General features: G+C 46.5%; 1 protein-coding gene across 1 annotated transcript in view; it reads left to right on the forward strand.

The window, feature by feature from the left end:
* LOC132835852 (nuclear receptor subfamily 5 group A member 2-like) overlaps positions 1-17,307 on the forward strand; it is a 53,571-nt gene extending 36,264 nt beyond the window's left edge. Inside the window, exons 5-9 of the mRNA XM_060854948.1 lie at positions 6,260-6,379; positions 8,703-8,850; positions 9,091-9,325; positions 12,612-12,755; positions 17,265-17,307. Coding sequence (XP_060710931.1) covers positions 6,260-6,379; positions 8,703-8,850; positions 9,091-9,325; positions 12,612-12,755; positions 17,265-17,307 — 690 coding nt within the window. The remainder of the gene's footprint in view (positions 1-6,259; positions 6,380-8,702; positions 8,851-9,090; positions 9,326-12,611; positions 12,756-17,264) is intronic.
* Positions 17,308-19,582: the final 2,275 nt, after the last annotated feature.

Below are 19,582 nucleotides of genomic sequence, written 5' to 3' on the forward strand. Positions count from 1 at the left end.
ACAAATGTGGGACTTCATTCCCTGTAAAGTGCTTGGAACAATCCAGTGGTTGCGCATAGAAGTTGCAGGTCAACAGGACAGTGAAGCAGGCACTTAGTACGCTTGCCTTCATTGGTCAGTGCATTGAGTATAGGAGTTGGGAGGTCATGTTGTAGCTGTATGTGACATTGGTTCGGCCACTTTTGGAGTACTGTGTGCAATTCTGGTCTCCCTCCTGTAGGAAGGATGTTGTGAAAGGGTTCAGAAAAGATTTACAAAGATGTTGCTAAGGTTGGAGGGTTTAAGCTGTAGGGAGATGCTGAATAGGCTGGGGCTGTTTTCCCTGGAGTGTTGGAGGCTGAGGGGTGACCTTATAGAGGTTTATAAAGTCATGAGGGGCACGATTGGGTAAATAGACAAGGTCTTTTCCCTGGGGTGAGGGAGTCCAAAACTGGAGGGCATAGGTTTAAGGTAGAGGGGAAAGATTTAAGAGACCTGAGGGGCAACATTTACATGTTGAGGGTGTTGTGTGTATGGAATGAGCTGCCAGAGGAATTGGTGGAGGCTGGTACAATTACAATATTTAAAAGGCATCTGGATGGGAAGGCTTTGGAGAGATATGGGCCAAGTGCTGGCAAATGGGACAGGATTAATCGAGGATATCTGGTCGGCATGAACAAGTTGGACTGAAGGGTCTGTTTCTCTATGGCTGTATGGTATAGAAGGAGGCCATCTGGCCCATCATGTCAGTACTGGGTCTCTGAGCAATTCATCCAGTGCCAAGCCCCTGTCTTCTCCTTCTCAGATTAATTGTCTCATTCCTTTGTAAATGTTTTGACTAAACCAGCAGACTCTCAAAGTGCGGTACAGACCTGCACCAGAAGTCACCGTAGTCTCATCAGGCCACAGGGCTCATCAGTGAGAGGGTCACCATGCTCCCATGGTGAAAAGGCTGAAATGGAGAGTCCTTCATGGTTCACCTCAGCTGAGGCAGAAATCGAACCCACGCTGTTAGTATCACTTTGTCTCAGAGAGATCAGCCACGTAGCCAACTGAGCTAAGCAAGCCCCTAATTGGGGGAAGAGGTTTTTCCTCGTGTTTTGTTTTCTCGGCTTCCTCGGCAATTACTTTCAACCTTTATCTTCTCTCTCAAAGAGTGGGCGCACAGATTTCCACCAGCTACCCTGTCCAGACCCATCATGTCAGCGAATGTCTCAATCAATTCACCTCTTATCCATCTCTCCTGCAAGGATGGCCGTCCTAACTTCCCCAGTCTGGCCCCATCACAATTCAAATGCTACTTTGTGGAGGCGAATCTTTCATTCCATGTGGTCATCAGAGAGAGAGAGAGAGAGCACCATGTGATCAGGATGGCCCAGCATATCTAAGAGAGCTCAATACCCAATGACCAATGTCCACATTGCTGCACAAGTTGATACTTAGTTTACCATTGTCACTTTCTGCATTGATAACTGATTCTTTAAACAGAATGTTAGCAAGTGGGGGAGAAACTGGACTCGATGTGGAATGGTTTTTGATCAACAATTTGAGCTGATGTTTGCTACAATTCCATGTTGTTTTCCAGCTAGGAAGTACTGCTGAACTGCCACATTTTAGCACATTCCTGCAATGTTTACAGGCAGTACCCTAGTAAGTCAGGCCAAACTATTTTAGTTCACTCTTATGCACCGAATGTGTTATCTAAGAGATTGTGTCAAACAGGATGGTGCAAACACCGCTGCGTCGAAAGCAGGAAATGACAGGAAAATGCCCACGTCTCCCCAGTTGGACTTTTTGTGTGTGTGTGTGTGTGTGTTTTGACGTGCGATCGCGGAGCTTACTTCCTCACTGTTCCGGAGAGAGTCATACAGGAAAGAGAACTCGCAATAAATCATTCAGCAGCTCCATCCTACTTCCTCAGCTCCTGACACTGCCTCCTGCTGCCTGGTCTCAAAGCACAGAGGGGGCAGAGGATTTGATGCTATCATTCGCTTCACCTCTCCTGAACGCGCTGATCTTTTCTGCTCGTATTTGATTCCATCACCAGGAGCCTGGTATGTCTGCCTTTGGGGTTGGGCTTCACAAGGAGGCCTTCCAATCAGGATATCCTAACCTAAAATTGTCCCATTTGCCAGCACTTGGCCCATGTCCCTCCAAACCCTTCTTATTCATATACCCATCCAGATACCTTTTAAATGTTGTAATTGTACCAGCCTCCCCCACTTCCTCAGGCAGCTCATTCCATACACATACCACCCTCTGTGTGAAAAAGTTGCCCCTTCAGTCCCTATGCCCTCTAGTTTTGGACTCCCCCACCCCAGGGGAAAAGAATTGGCTGTTCATACCCCTCATGGGCTATTGATTAGATTACAGTGTGGAAACAGGCCCTTTGGGCCAACTAGTCCACACCAACCCGCAACCCACCCATACATTTACCTAACACTATGGGCAATTTAGCGTGGCCAATTTACCTGACCTGCACATCTTTGGACTGTGGTAGGAAACTCACACAGACACGGGGAGAACATGCAAACTCCACACAGTCAGTCGCCTGAGTTGGGAATTGAATCCGGGTCTCTGGCGCTGTGAGGCAGCAGTGCTAACCACTGTGCCACCGTGCTGCCCACTATTGGTGTGCACATACCTGAGAGCTGAAAATGTGTTGCTGGAAAAGCGCAGCAGGTCAGGCAGCACCCAAAGAGCAGGAGAATCGAAGTTTCGGGCATGAGCCCTTCTTCAGGAATGAAGCTCTGATCTCCAGCATCTGCAGTCCTCACTTTTTCCGTGCACATACCTCAGACAGAGTTGATCTGAACTTCAGGTTTTGTTACCTTTTGGCTTGTTTGATCATGGTACGTGGGCTGAACGAGTCTCTGTTTGGCCCTAGGACTGGCTTGAGCCAGTTCAAAGGGCCATTAAGAGTCAGCCATTTCACCCGGGGTCTGGAGTCACGTGTAGGCCAGAGAGAGAAATTTCTTCAGCCGGAGGGTGGGAATCTGTGGAGCTCATTGCCACACAGGGCTGTGAAGGCCAAATCACTGAGTGGTGTTAAGACAGAGATAGACAGGTTCTTGATTCGTAAGGAGATCAGGGGATACAGGGAGAAGGCAGGAGAATGGGATTGAGAAAGATATCAGCCATGATCGAATGGCAGAGCAGACTCAATGGGCCGAATGGCCTAATTCTGTTCCTATATCTTATGGCATTAGGTATGGATGGCTATTTTTTTTCTCCTGAGGAGGAAGATTTGTGATAAGAGTTTCTCAGAGTTGTTACAGTCAGTTCTGCTAATAATGTGCGTCTCTTCAACGCAAAATGGCTAAAACACAATTTAGGAATTTAGACAGTTAGTTGTAGAATGCGAACTTTCCTTACCCGTATTGGCTATAACGCGACTCTGGCCCCGTTAGCTTAAACTGTGCTGCTGTTGCGCCATTTTCTTATAACGTGGGATTGCATGGGAAGGACACTATCGTGTTATGTCAGAACCGGCTGCATACATTATAGACCTGAATCTTGGTGTACAGGGCACAAGCTTGCATTTGACACAAATCTTGGACAATTGTAAACGGAGGAGGACAGTGTGGAACTCTAAAAGGACATGGACTAGTTGGTGGAGTGGGTGGGTAGGTTGCAGATCAAGTTCAATGCAGAGGAGTTTGAGGTGATACACTTTGGTTGGGAGAACATTGAAAGACAATGTGAAATAGTCGGGGTTGAATTCTAAAGGGGCTGCAGGAGCAGAGGGACCTGGGTGTATTTGTGCACAGATCAGTGAAGGTGGCAGGGCAGCTGGAGAGAGCAGTTAATAATGTGTCCCCAGTTTTATTAATAGGGGCATTGAGTACAAGAGGAGGAGGATGATGTTGAACTTGTACAAACCAAAGTGACACCAAAAATCAACTGGAATTTGGAGCTAATACGTCACAGTTGCCTTTAGTGTGCTCCATATTTCAACCCCATGAGCTGGCTATACAAGACAGAAGGAGGTCATTCAAGCCATCCTATCTGTGGAGCATTGCACGCGCTTGTGGGTGACGCATTAAGGCGGCACGGTGGCACAGTGGTTAGCACTGCTGCCTCACAGCGCCAGGGACCTGGGTTCAATTCCCGCCTCAGGCGACTGACTGTGTGGAGCTTGCACATTCTCCCCGTGTCTGCGTGGGTTTCCTCCCACAGTCCAAAGATGTGCGGGCCAGGTGAATTGGCCACGCTAAATTGCCCGTAGTGTTAGGTAAGGGGTATATGTAGGGGTATGGGTGGGTTGTGCTTCGGCGGGTCGGTGTGGACTTGTTGGGCCGAAGGGCCTGTTTCCACATGTAAGTAATCTAATCTAATCTAATGAACATTGTGGGAGAGATTGGACCGAGCACAGAAACGATTTACAATTCCTCAGGAAGTGAGAAACTGGGATAAATGAGGATAGGTTGAAGTGGTTGGGACTGTTCTCCCTCATCAGAAGAAGCCCGGGAGGAGATTTGACAGAGGTTTACAAAAACGTGAGTGAGTTGCATTGAGAAGGTCAGGAGAAAGCGTTCACCTCGCAAAACGATCACAGCCAAGAGGGCATCGATTTAAAGTTATTAGCAAAAGCCACAAGACTTGTGTAAGAAAAAAATTTTCACCCAGTGAGTATTTGGAAATGTAGTGGAGGCCAGCTCACTTTGAGTCATAAAGTGAATCATAGAGTCATGTAGCATGGAAACAGGCCCTTCAGTCCAAACTGCTCCATACTGACCATGGTGCCCACTTAGCTAGTTCCGATTGTCCAAATCTGCTTCATACCCCTCTAAAACTTTCCCATCCACGTACCTACCCAAATGATTTTTTAAAAATTGCTATTGTACCCGCCTCAACCACTTTCTTTGGTAGTCCATTCCAAATGCGAGAGAGTGAGGACTGCAGATGCTGGGGATCAGAGCTTAAAAATGTGTTGCTGGAAAAGCGCAGCAGGTCAGGCAGCATCAAAGGAGCAGGAGAATCGACGTTTCGGGCATAAGCCCTTACCCGCCACTCTGCATGAAGACGTTACTGCTCAGGCCCTTTGTAAATCTTTCCCCTCTCACCTTAAACCTATGCCCTCTAGTTTTCAATATTCCACCTCTGGGGGAAAAGATTATCTACATTCATCCTATGCCTACCCCTCATGATTTTATATATGCTCAATAAGGTCACCCCTCATCCTCCTACGTTCCAAGGGATAACACTGAGCATTCAGATGTTTATTTGGATAGAAATAACATGCAGGTGTATGGGGAGAAAGCAGAAGATTGGCACAAGGGTCATGATACATATTTGAAGAGCCAGTGCAGGGGACAATGGGCCAAATGGCCTTCTTTAGCTCCATAATGATCCTGTCATTAAAAAGGGCAGCTAAAGAAGGCCATTGGTCCTCACTTTCTCCCATTTGGAATGGTACACCATGATGGTTACCATCTTATCAGCATTTTTTGTTAATTCCGGATTTTTATTGATACAAGTTTCACCACCTCCCTCCATGGGATTTGAAATCACTGTCCCCAGAATATTGGCCTGGGTTCTACTGAATTACTAAGCCCTGAGACAATACCACTACTCCATCTACCTACAGTACTGCTAACGCTATGCTGGACTACGAAGTGGAAGCAGTTTACCTCAAATCATAGAATTATAGAATCCCTAAAGTGTGGAAAAGACCATTCAGCCCAACACGTCCACACCAACCCTCTGAAGAGTAGCCCACCCAGACCCATTCCCCTATCCTATTACTCTACATTTACCCCTGACTAATGCACCTAACCTACACATCCCTGACCACTACAGGCAATTTAGCATGGCCAATTCACCCTAACCTGCACATCTTTGAACTGTGGGAGGAAACCCACGCAGACACGGGGAGAATGTGCAAACCCCACACAGGGTAACCCCACATTAGGGAAATCAACAGAAAAGCTGAGCTAGCTGCTCAGAGCTGATTCCGAGAGCTCATTGATTCATAGAATCCCTACAGTGCGGAAGCAAGCCATTCAGCCCATTGAGTCCACACTGACCCTCTGATGAGTGTCCCATCCTGACCCACCCCTCTATCCTATCCCTTGTACTCTCGGAGGGTTGGTGTAGACTGGTTGGGCTAAATGGCCTGTTTCCACACTGTAGGGAATCTAATCTTTATATACTCCTGCATTTCCCAAGGCTAACCCGCCTAGTCTGCACATCCCTGGACACTACGGGGTAATTTAGCATGGCCAATCCACCTTAACCTGCACACCGTTGAACTCTCTGTGTGTTTGTGTTTTCACAGGTGGATGACCAGATGAAACTTCTCCAGAATTGCTGGAGTGAACTACTAGTCATGGACCATATCTACCGACAAGTGGCCCACGGGAAGGAGTCGAGTGTCCTCCTGGTAACAGGGCAACAGGTAAAGGTCCCTCGTTTTGATATAACAATTTACAGAAGGTACTGCCCAGAAACAGGCCACCCTCACCCAACTGGTCTGTACTTTGCTCAACATGCAAAAACTTGCATTCATATAGCGCCCTTAAAGCAGTAAAATATCGTGAGATGTTTCACAGGAGTAACACAGGGCAAACATTGGTAGTAGGGAACGTAAGGGATAATAGGGCAGGTGACCAAAAGTTTGGTTACATTACGATCCCAGATAATCCTTTTATTGGAGAAATCAGATTACAGATTTAATTTTTTTCAGCTTTAATGAGATAGTCCCTCATTGCATTTTAAAAACACAGTGTTGCAGATTTGATTTTAACAATAAAACAGAAGTTTATTACAGAAAATAAATAAAGACAAAATGAAATAACCCAGACTATTTACATATAACACAACTTTAAAGCAGCATAAGAGGTACAGTTAGTAAGTTTGCAGATGACACCAAAATTGGAGGTATAGTGGACAGTGAAGAGAGTTACCTCAGATTACAATAGGATCTGGACCAGATGGGCCAATGGGCTGAGAAGTGGCAGATGGAGTTGAATTCAGATAAATGTGAGGTGCTGCATTTTGGGAAAGCAAATCTTAGCAGGACTTATACACTTAATGGTAAGGTCCGAGGGAGTGTTGCTGAACAAAGAGACCTTGGAGTGCAGGTTCATGGCTCCTTGAAAGTGGAGTCGCAGGTAGATAGGATAGTGAAGAAGGCGTTTGGTATGCTTTCCTTTATTGGTCAGAGTATTGAGTACAGGAGTTGGGAGGTCATGTTGCGGCTGTACAGGACATTGGTTAGGCCACTGTTGGAATATTGCATGCAATTCTGGTCTCCTTCCTATCAGAAAGATGTTGTGAAACTTGAAAGGGTTCAGAAAAGATTTACAAGGATGTTGCCAGGGTTGGAGGATTTGAGCTACAGGGAGAGGCTGAACAGGCTGGGGCTTTTTCCCTGGAGCGTCAGAGGCTGAGGGGTGACTTTATCGGGGTTTACAAAATTATGAAGGGGCATGGATAGGATAAATAGACAAAGACTCTTCCCTGGGGTGGGGGAATCTAGAACTAGAGGGCATAGGTTTAGGGTGAGAGGGGAAAGATATAAAAGAGACCTAAGGGGCAACCTTTTCATGCAGAGGGTGATACGTGTATGGAATGAGCTGCCAGAGGATGTGGTGGAGGCTGGTACAATTGCAACATTTAAGAGGCATTTGGATGGGTATATGAATAGGAAGGGTTTGGAGGGATATGGGCCGGGTGCTGGCAGGTGGGACTAGATTGGGTTGGGATATCTGATCGGCGTGGACAGGTTGGACTGAAGGGTCTGTTTCCACGCTGTACGTCTCTATGACTATGACTATGACTCAACGTGTAATCCCATTAATCCAAAGAAACGCTACATTACAGACCTCAGAAACACCCAATACTCACGCCAAAGAAAAATCACCCTCCCAACCACCTCACAAGATTTAATTTAACTTTGACTTTCATTTCCTGTTTGGAAAATCTGATTGCCTCTTCCTGGAGTTTTCATACATCTGAGTTTAAACATTTTCAGCTTCAAATAATCTGTTAGGGTTTTTATCCTAACACACCTGCTAAGGCAGTGTTATTAAATTTTGAGGTCATGTATTGTTAATAAATCTAACAATCTTCCCTCTTTCTCAGGAACAACAGCTTTATACATCCATCTTCATCTAAACTTCAATACAAATGTCCCAACCTGAAACTAAACCTAAATCATCTTTTCCCCACTTTATAGGTGCTTTAAGCAAAGTCTAGAAACTTCCATTAGAAAGCTTACAGTGCTATTCTGCGTATCTTTCTCAGTCAAAAACTCTAATGTAAACAGAAAAACAATTTAGTCATGAAAGCTTCCTCTCTCAAGCTACTTTGAAAGAAATCACCATGGCTACAGAAATACTGACAAGTTAATCATTAAACTCTTCAGGTTCACAGAAAAACCCATATGCCACCATATCAAAAATCCAACCTTAAAACCAAGTTATATTAACATAACTGCAGTCACAGATTTTAAGGTGTGGAGGTGCTGGTGTTGGACTGGGGTGGACAAAGTTAAACATCACACAACACCAGGTTATAGTCCAACAGGTTTATTTGGCAGTACATGGTTTTGGAGGTAGATTATAAAAAGCATCTTAAAAGGTGAGAAGAATGTTACTTTTTTTTAGAGGTCTTGAGGGTGTGCGATAGCTGTCCCTTATAATTCAGGGATGTGTACCATTGAGGCTGCAACCCTGCAACAGTTCCTCATTGATTAATGAATGCTCTTCCTGTCTCAGATTGATCTATCAACCATCAGTTCGCAATCAGGAGCCACGCTGAATAACCTGGTGAGCCGTACGCAGGAGCTGGTCACGAAGCTCCGCGCTCTGCAGACTGACCGGCACGCGTTTGTCTGCCTGAAGTTCCTGGTGCTCTTCAGCCCTGGTAAGGCGCAAAACCATGACGGGGAGCGGGGGGAGGTTGTTTTGGTTCCCTTCAAGCTGGCCTCCGATGGCCTTGAGACCTGGGAGGGGGGTTGCCAACCCTCCAGGGTCGCCCTGGGGTCTTTGAGGATGAACATCCAGCGGCCGGTTGGCAACTGAACCGTCGGGAAGACACTCCGCCCATTGGCTTCGTGCGTGGGCGCTCGTCTTTATTGAGCCGTCTCCTTCTTCCCTCCCGCAGACGTGAAGAATCTGGAAAACCGACCCTTTGTAGAGAGCATCCAGGAGAAGGTCAACAGATCTCTGATGGAGTACACAATGTGCTTCCCACAGCAGGCTGACCAGTTCGGACAACTACTCCTGAGGCTCCCTGAAATCCGAGCCATCAGCATGCAGGCCGAAGAATACCTCTACCTCAAGCATTTAAACGGAGACATTCCTTGCAATAATCTGCTGATTGAAATGCTCCATGCCAAGCACGTCTAATCTGGAAAAAGACGGATCTTTCATAAGACAGAGACACTTGTTGCGATTCAAGATCGTCTGCTGATCTAGAAGAGATGGGGAGTGCCTCAAGTGAGTCGAGCACACTTACAACCAGAGAGAAAGTCCTCCAACGTTTTCTTGAATGGATTACACTTTCCTCTGGGGCCCTTTTTTGTTTTGTTTTAACAGACCCATTCCCAGGAGCGACGGAGAATGGGACACAATGGAATGTGTGACCCACACTTATTGCGCCCTCCCACTTCAGGCCGTTCAATCGCCTCTCAAAGGGACAGCCAAGTCAAAAGCAAGATCGTTGCAGCCCGGTTTGGCAAAATCATACTGCCGTTGGTGCCCCCTGAAGGTGGCAATTAGCAGAGGTGGAAGACGTGAGGGATTATAGCTCCACCTTTCTGATCAGTTACCAACCCCCTCCCTCCCATCGCAGCTGGCAATTTGTGAGGGGAGAGGGAACACGGAACCAAATGTGGTGTCAAAATGACGAAAGATCAGCCCTCCTACATCAAAAGACAACAGGCTATACATTATCCCCATTTGATGATGGGGGGTGAACTCACGTACTGCTTTCTGCTGCTGCTCACCAACCCTGGAGAGCAACTCCTAGATCTCAGACTTCTGACGTCCCAACCAAGTCAACACAGCTCCACATTGAGCAAGTTAATGAATGAGTCCTGGTCTCATTCTGATGGCTACTCTTTGATTGAGAAGAGTATTGAGCTGCTCACATACCTTGTATTCCCCACAGTCCCAGGAGAGAGTGCACTGGCAGAGATGACACTGTGGTACCCTAGATGTAGAAACTGTAAGAGGTAGCAACTTAAGAGGAAGGGAGGAGGAAATTATTAGCATCATACAGCACAGAAACAGACCTTTCCATAAGACCATAAGACGTAGGAGTGGAAGTAAGGCCATTCGGCCCATCGAGTCTACTCCTCCATTCAATCATGGCTAAAGGGCATTTCAATGCCACTTGTCTGCATTCTCCCCGTAGGCCTTAATTCCTTGCGAGATCAAGAATTTATCAATCTCTGCCTTGAAGACATTTAACGTCCCGGCCTCCATTGCGCTCCGTGGCAATAAATTCCACTTTGGTCCAACCAGTCCATGCTGACCCTAATCCCAAACTAAACGAGTCCCTCCTGCCTGCTCCTGGCCCATGTCCCTCCATGGACTTATCCAAATGTCGTCTAAACGCTGAAACTGTCCCACATCCATCACTTCTTCTGGAAGTTCATTCCATACACGAACCGCTCTTTAGTTGAAACACAAAGATCCCAACGCATTTGGAATCCAGTTTGGCCAACAGGAAACATTTGACAAAGCTGTGACTGTGAGGAACATCCTTAATACCTGCAATAAAATCAAGGACAGGATGATATCACATCTGACTCACATCAGCCCTGTCTGATTCAGGCTCCTTTGAGCGTCACTGTCCAAAGTGCAATATCAAAATAAAACATCACAAAACCGCTTTCGGTCAGTCCATTAGATGCAGATACTGTCAGCGATTCGCACTGCTGTGGGGTAAGTTTAAGGTATGGTTACAGGAGACAGATTTGCTATGTTGGAATCAATGAGTACCTGTCCTTGATGCTGTGCTTTGGAATGGACAACTCCACACTCATATTGTTTTAACTTATTCCTTACATGTGATTATCTCAGTCAATACCAGATTTTGTCACCTATCCCTAAGTGCCCTGGAAAAGGTTGAGTCATCTCTTTGAACCACTGTAGTCCTTGGGATTGTGGGTACACAGAGGGCCACAAAGAAATGGGGATGGAACAGGATAAATACTTTGAGGTTCTAGATGAAGACAGAGGTGAGTAGGAATTTCCTAACTCAGAGATTGTTAATCTGTGGAATTCTTTACTACAGAGGCCTTTGAAGGCAGAGATAGATTTTGAATTCCAAGATTTTAACCCAGTGATACTGAAGTCGCAGCGATATATTTCCATGTCAGGATGGTGAGTGGGCTTGGAGGGAAACTTGCAGGTCACAAGGTCCACCTATGAAGCTGCTACTCTTGTCTTTCCATTTCTCTTTACTTACCGTCCCCCAAAACACGACACAACAATCCTGCAAAATCAAACAAAGAACTGCAGTGCTCTGAAACATAGTGGGAAATGGCTGGAGAAACTCAGGCCGGTCTAGCAGCATCTGTGGGAAGAAAGCAGAACTTATGTTTTCAAGTCCAGGACTCCTTAACCTTGCTTTCTCCCCACTGGTGCTGACAGACCTGCTGAGTTTCGCCAGCAATCTCTGTCTGTGTACAATAATAACCCTGCCCGCAACAAATCACAATTGCCATTTTCAAAATGTTTACTTCATAAAGACCACCATGGAGTAGAGCAAACTTTTCCCATGGACGTCCTTTTACATCTGCAGATGACAAATCTCTCTCAACCAAACCCAGATTAACGTTTCTCATAGTCTCAGGTTTTACACGATTAACAGCATTTAAACCACAGAATGAGATTTACCAATTGGGAGCGGGTTGAGGAGGAATCTCTTCAATTAGAGACCAGTGAATCTTCACAATTTTCTACTCTGAAATGTTTCATCGCTGAAGGGGTCCGAGACAGAGATCGGTGGAGTTTGAGATATTTAAGAGATTAAGAGGATATGGAGATGGTGTGGGATAATGACATTGAGGTACTAGATGAGGAGGAATTTCCTCTCCCAGAAGGTCTGGGGAATTCTTTACCCCAGAGGGTTGTCAAGGCTGGGCCATTAAGTCTATTCAAGGATGAGATAGACAGACAGATTTTGAACGAGGAAAGGAATCATGGGTTATTGGGGAAAGGCAGGAAAGTGGAACTGAGGATTATCAGATCAGTCTTGACCTCATTGAATGGGGAAGCAGAGCTGATGGGCCGAATGGCCGATTTTTGCTCCTATCCCTTATGATCTGATCAGCCATGATCCGTTTGGATGGCACAGCAGGCTCGAGGGGCCAAATGGCCTCCTCCTGCTCCTAAAGCTCTGCCCTATGACAGGGACTAATTTGCTGCTGTTTAGTTTGTGAATTAATGTCTACTCAGCCTAGCTCCCATTAACATTCTGTGGCCTGAAAGGATACATCTGAGCAGGAAAGCAATACAGTATGGGTGGAAATTGTTTGCAGCCCATCACTGACTACCCACAATGGAACAGCAGGGCAACCCTTCACCTCCGACACTGAAAACTGGCGAGTAGGTGGGAAGGTTTCTGTTCTTTCCCCAACAACGTCTTCCTGTTCACTGGGAACAATACCACAGGAGGTCAACATCACTGAGGATGTCAAGGGCTGATATGGAATCGGCACTTCGTGAGAATCCAGGTTGGTCAGTGATGGAAAGGAGTGTTGTGCTTTCCCGATTCATGGTGGAGAGAATCAGCTCATCATTGCAATCCACACTGAGGTACCGAGTCCCCTCACCTCCCCCCCACCCTCCAACCTTTTTCCCTGCTGGCCTGAAAATCTTCTGGATGTAGGTTTGCTCGCTGAGCTGGAAGGTTCACTTCCAGATGTTTCGTCACCCTACTAGGCAACATCTTCAGTGGGCTTCTGGGAGATCTTACCTAGTAGGGTGACGAAACATCTGGAAATGAACCTTCCAGCTCAGCGATCAAACCTACGTCCAGACCCTCAACCTGAGCTACAAATCTTCTCAAGGCTTGCCTGAAAATCTTCTCAGACAATGATCCAGTGGATCTCCTTTCAAAGCCTCTGCCACCACCACAGGGCATCTGTTCTGGATCCCAACCATTCCCTGATTTCCCTCACGTCACCTCGGGGCCCTCACACTGCTCCCTCTCTACTTCACAACAGCTCCATCCATGGGAGCAGTATCACTCTGTCGAGTCTCACCCAGAGCTCTCCTGATTATGAATGTCCTCCGTCGTATCTTCTCTGAGCACACAAACAAGGAACAAAAGTAGGTCTCTCCTATGAGGAGAGGTCGATTCAGTGAGGAATGTATTCACTGGAGTTTAGAAGAATGAGAGAGAGCTCTCTCAGAAACCCATAAAATTCCAACAGGACTTCAACAGGGCTGATACAGGAAGGATGTTCCCGATGGTGACGGAATCCACAACAAGGGGTCATAGATCAGCCATGGCTGACTTGCAAACTCGCTGAGAAAGTGACTGGCCAAGAGTGACGAGAAACTGGTCTTAAAATGCCAATCTTCCCAGTAATGCACACAGTTAGGCCCAGCTGGAGAGGGAGGCCAGGAACCTGGTCAGCTCAATGTCCTCCCATCAGATAACCACTTGCTTCAGTCTCAGACCTGGGAATAAACTGCTGTGGGTCAGCACAGCGCTCCGGTCAGTCAGATTCACGAGACACACATCCAGCAGAAAAAGCTCTGAATAGATTAGACTCCCTACAGTGTGGAAACAGGCCCTTTGGCCCAACCAGTCCACAATGACCTTGAAAAGAGTAACCCATCCAGACCTATTTCCCTCTGACTAATGCATCTAACACTATGGGCAATTTAGCATGGCCAATTCACCTGACTTGCACATCTTTGGACTGTGGGAGGAAACCCATGTAGACACAGGGAGAATATGCAAACTCCACACAGACAGTCACCTGAGGCTGGAATTGAACCCAGATCCTTGGCAATGTGAGGTTGCAGTGCTAACCACTGAGCCACCGTGCCACCCCAAAGCAGCTTGTTGTGTTCAACACTGAACTTTCGATCTGCACAATGGCAGTAGTTAGATTTGAGCCCACACCTCCTTAAAGGCAGGAAACTTAACCCAGCAGCTTAGACCGCTTGGCCACGCTACCGAAGGCAAATAATTCTGCAGCCTAGGCTGAACAAGCTTCTTATTCAGAAGCAGAGCTCTCAGGTACTTGAAAGACTTTCTGGGCGAGAGTGTCAACACAGAGGAAGTTCTGACTTGCTCCAATAATCTTGTCCGTTCACAACAAAATATTTCTAAACGAATCCCAAGGCAAACGTGATCATTGTGGTATGTTGCTATGGTGTAGCCATTCCAAGATTGTGACCTGTAATTCATATTTGTGTAAATAAAGCAAAGTGTTACTATTTTCACCAGGGACTGCATCTTTGTCACATATATTGCTTGGTTACCTTCGAATGTTGGGTTCTGTGCCATAAACACACCTTGCACTATGCTGACTCATTGTTTGATTGATAAACGAACAGGTTTATTGAAGTTTATACACTGTCTCACAGAACCTCCTTCAACACCTCTGGCTGATTTACAAACTCTCACAGATGAACCTGACTTTAATCTGGATCTAATCTGGAGAGACAGACAGACAGACAGAGAGAGAGAGGAGCTATGGGCTGGTCTGAGAGAGAGAGAGACAGACAGACAGACAGACAGACAGAGAGGAGCTATGGGCTGGTCTGAGAGAGAGACAGACAGACAGACAGACAGAGAGGAGCTATAGGCTGGTCTGAGAGAGAGAGAGAGACAGACAGAGAGAGGGGCTATGGGCTGGTCTGAGAGAGAGAAAGAGAGACAGACAGACAGACAGAGAGAGGAGCTATGGGCTGCTCTGAGAGAGAGAGACAGACAGACAGACAGACAGAGGAGCTATGGGCTGCTCTGAGAGAGAGAGACAGAGACGGAGTGAGACAATGCGTGGTGTGCTGGATCACCATGACTCAGGAGAAAGGTGTGACTGAACGGGGTAACCTCAGCAGGTGTGCAAATTAAACCCACACTCTTGGTGTCCCTTTGCATTGCAAACCAGCCATCCAGCCAACTAAGCTAACTTAACCATTGATAAAGTGCAGATCGATGTAACAGCTATACCTGACAGAATTAACCAGTGCACCAAGCATTGTTTCCTCTTGCGAGTGCATTCTGTTGAAGGAGTCTATTTGCTGATTGCCCGTGTGTTCTATGGCTATGCCTGGCTGGATGGCATGCTCATTATTTAAAAGAATCTGGAGAAGAGAAGATTATGTTTTGGATAATTGTCTTTTTCTCATGTTACAACACACACATAAAAAATTGTCTGAAAAAGATCAAGCAAACAGATTGCCACATTTCAAGAAGGCAGCTCACCATCACCACCTCCAGGGGGGCAACTAGGGACAGGCAATAAATGCTGGGCCCAGCCTGCCACACTCACATCCCATGACTGAATACAGCAAAAGTGCTGGAGAACTGGTATGATTTCTATATTTAAATAGGCAGAACATATGGAGTCACACAACACAGAAACAGACCCTTCGGCCCAACACGTCCATGCCGACCCAGTTTACGAAACTGAACTCGTCCCATTTGCCTGATTTGACCCATATCCCTCTAAACATTTCCTATCCACTTACCCATCCAGATGCCTTTTAAATGTTGTAACTGTACCAGCCTCCACCACTTCCTCTGGCAGCTCATTCCATACATGCACCACCCTCTGCGTGAAAACATTGTCCCTTAGGTCCCTATTCAATCTTTCCCCTCTCACCTTAAACCTATGACCTCTAGTTCTGGACTCCCCCACCCTGGGGAAAAGACCTTGTCTATTTATCCTATCCATGCCCCTCATGGTTTTATAAACCTCTATAAGGTCACCTGTCAGCCTCCGACGCTCCAGGGAAAACAGCCCCAGCCTCTCCTTTATAACTCAACGTCTTTCTAAGTTTTTTTTGCACCTTTTGCAGTTTAATAAATATTCATGGAATTAAGAACCAGTCAGCTTAGGGGTAAGCGCTTAATTAAATTACTATAGTGTAACATGTATAATTAAGTCATAGACTAACCACTGATTCAATATTAATAATCTGACTGGAAAGAAAGACAGAGACCCCTTAGAGTGTTATAGAGGTTTACAGCATGGAAACAGGCCCTTCGGCCCAATGCCGCCCAGTTTTCATTATTAATCTAGCCCCATTTGCCTGCATTTGGTCCATATCCCTCCATACCTATCCCATCCATGTCCCTGTTTAAATGATTCTTAAATGATTAAATTGTACTCACCTCCACCACTACCTCTAGCAGCCTGTTCCAGACACTCGCCATCCTCTGTGTGAAAGAGTTGTCTCTCTGGATCCTTTTGTATCTCTCCCCTCCTGTTTTAACCCTACACCCTCTAGTTTCAGAATCCCCTACCATGAGGAAACGCTGTTGGCAATCTACCTTATCTATGACCCCCCCCCTCATGATTTTCGTCAGTAGCACACATTGTGATGGTATCTATAAGTCTTAAAGGGGCAGTACCTTTTGTATAATATGTTGAGACAGAGATAAGGAGGAATTTACTCTGCCAGAGGGCAGTGAATTCTTTATCGCAGAGCACAGTTAAGACGGGGCCATTAAATATCTTTAAGACTGATCAGTGAGGGAATCAAGGGTTGTGGGGAAACAGCAAAAAAATAGAGTTGAGGATTATCAAATGAGGTCTGATCTCATTGAATAGTGGAGCATATTCGATGGGCTGAATGGCCAATTTCTGCTCCTATAATACATAGGGCGGCACGGTGGCACAGTGGTTAGCACTGCTGCCTCACAGCGCCAGAGACCCGGGTTCAATTCCCACCTCAGGCAACTGACTGTGTGGAGTTTGCACGTTCTCCCCGTGTCTGCGTGGGTTTCCTCCGGGTGCTCCGGTTTCCTCCCACAGTCCAAAGATGTGCGGGTCAGGTGAATTGGCCATACTAAATTGCCCGTAGTGTTAGGTAAGGGGTAAACGTAGGGGTATGGGTGGGTTGCGCTTCGGCGGGTCGGTGTGGACTTGTTGGGCCGAAGGGCCTGTTTCCACTACTGTAAGTAATCTAAAAAAAAATACAACAGGTATAGCCCAATACATAACACAGCTGGAAAAACAACAGGCAGATCCAAGTACAGAGATTAATTCTATTCAGCCAAATCTATTTGCTAAATAAATGCGAGGTCCAATGTGCATCCATAAAACACTCCCGCTTTTTATGGCCATTTTTTTCCAGTTTGACCGTGCACCATGAATTCCTGTGGTTGTTCGCCACCTAGTGGCTAAAACTGCACTACAGCAGAAATCCAAGGTTCCCATATCGGCACTCCCAGATACACACCGAAGCCATGACATGGAGTGATCGCCTTTGTGACTCCTAAATTAAATGCACATCACCATCATGTCTTTGATGATAATCCACACATTACGCAAGAGGTTTGCTCCCTGGTCTAAATATTTCTAGTCTATCTGTTCTGAGATGTTATGCCTGGAGCAGGTGGGATTCAAACACACCTCCTGGCCCCGAGGTAGGGCTGGTCCCTGGCCTGAGATAGCTGATCATTGAAATTATAACTTAGCTGAGGGAGAAGATCGATGAGGCTTGCTGCTTTTAAATACTGTCTTGTAAGAAAGAGGCCAGGGGTTTCAAAAATGGTGAAGTCTAGACCCTTAGACAACGTCAATAACTGGAATACTTGGACAATATTTCCTTCACTTTTCTCATCACTATGACACGAAAAAGGAATTGGTTTAGCTCAGTTGGCTGGATTGTTGATTTACAGAGCAGTGTGACGCCAATTCCCATCACCGGATTGAGGTTACCATGAAGGACAATCCTTCTCAACCTCTTCCCTCATCTGAGGTCTAGTGACCCTCAGGTTAAATCGCCACCAGTTGCTTCCCTGCAATAAGAGGGCAGCCCCTATGGTCTGGTAAGATTATGGCGACACACACACAGACACCCATGATATGAAGAGGAACAAAGAGCAGAGTGTTGGAAATGAGTCAGGGAAACCAGCAGGGATCTCACGTCAGGGGCTCTGCTGGAGTGAGACACTAATCATGTACTTGACTGGTTAGTGGTGGATCTCTGCTGGCATTGAGGACCCATGGTGCAGAACTCCCACTCCTGAGAACCACTGGACAGTCAGAGACTGGCGATGAAGGGCTTTTGCCCGAAACGTCGATTTTAATGCTCCTCGGACGCTGCCTGAACTGCTGTGCTCTTCCAGCACCACTCTAATCTAGAATCTGGTTTCCAGCATCTGCAGCCATTGTTATTACCCCGTCAGAGATTGGCTGTCAATTCCTCACTGGCTCCAGTGGGAGTAGTGTGGCTGCTGCCGGTAAAACACCCATCAGAGATGGGACGAGACCACAGGGGACAACACACTGTCCATTATGTGGAGGTGGTCATTTAGGTCAGTGATTCTCAACTGTTTTTTGGCCAAGGTCCCCCTTGGGACTCTTCTCAGGTCCCAGGGTGCCCCTTTCAAACAGGGTAAGCATTCCACTGAATACTGTCGACCCTTTGTTATTGCCAAGGAACTCATGGGTAGAACTATTTCTGAAAATAATAAAAATAATCATGAGGCTCTTCCTGCAAGGAAAATGGATGCAAGAACCTTTGATTGAATACATTGACATGATGTAGTCTGACTCTGAAGTGATGTTTTATGGGAGGAGCTTAAGCAATTAATTCACCAGATGCGCCAAATTCAAACCTTGTGTTGGAAAGATATGACAAATAGGAGGGAAACTATTGACTTCAATGAAGGTTGTTGCTTGGTCTTTCATTGGTTCAGTCATAGAAGCCCTTGGGGCTCCCATTCTCACAGTTTTCAGTCTGTAGCCCCCTTCAAATGTGCCAGGGCCCCTGGGGGGCATTGAGAATAGCTGATTTAGATCGTTTGCGACACAGAGTGAAACCATTCTGAAAGCGTACATTCAATTCCTACACCGGCTGCGGTTACAATGAAGGTCCCACTTTCCCAGCCTTTCTCCTTCCCTGAGGCATAGTCACCCTCGAGTTAAACTCACCACCTACTGTCTCCCTCGCACGACAGAACAGTCTCTGGAACTACAATTACTTCCCATTATTCGGCACTTCTTTATGCATAAATGTCCCTGCTCTGACCTTGTGTCTGTGCTTTATTTTGTCTCTCGGTGTAGCCCCAAGTTTAACTATTGTTACATGAGGCATCACACAACAGAGGATATACCATGGACTGATGTCTGTGTTGAGAGCCTTCTGCAGGGAAGAGGAACCAGGTGCACTACAGGCTGATGGGGTTCTGCTGACACCATTGCCCCCTCATCCTAAAATGTCCCCTTCTTCTCCCAGCCTCTGTGGCCAAAAGAGCTGGTGTGAATGAGGTGCTCAGTAAGGACTGGGGCAGGTGTAAAATGGGCCAGTGCAGTCAGGATGAGGAACTCCGCAGGTCTATGTCTTGCATGGGTCTGTGTGTAATGCTGTTATCTTTTTAAATGTCCTCACGCTGGTGGGCCCTGCAGCTCCTCTCCCATGGGTCCAGACACTTGCCATGGCCACTG

The sequence above is a fragment of the Hemiscyllium ocellatum genome, chromosome 45 (genome assembly GCF_020745735.1).
Source record: "Hemiscyllium ocellatum isolate sHemOce1 chromosome 45, sHemOce1.pat.X.cur, whole genome shotgun sequence".
Taxonomy (NCBI): Eukaryota; Metazoa; Chordata; class Chondrichthyes; order Orectolobiformes; family Hemiscylliidae; genus Hemiscyllium; species Hemiscyllium ocellatum.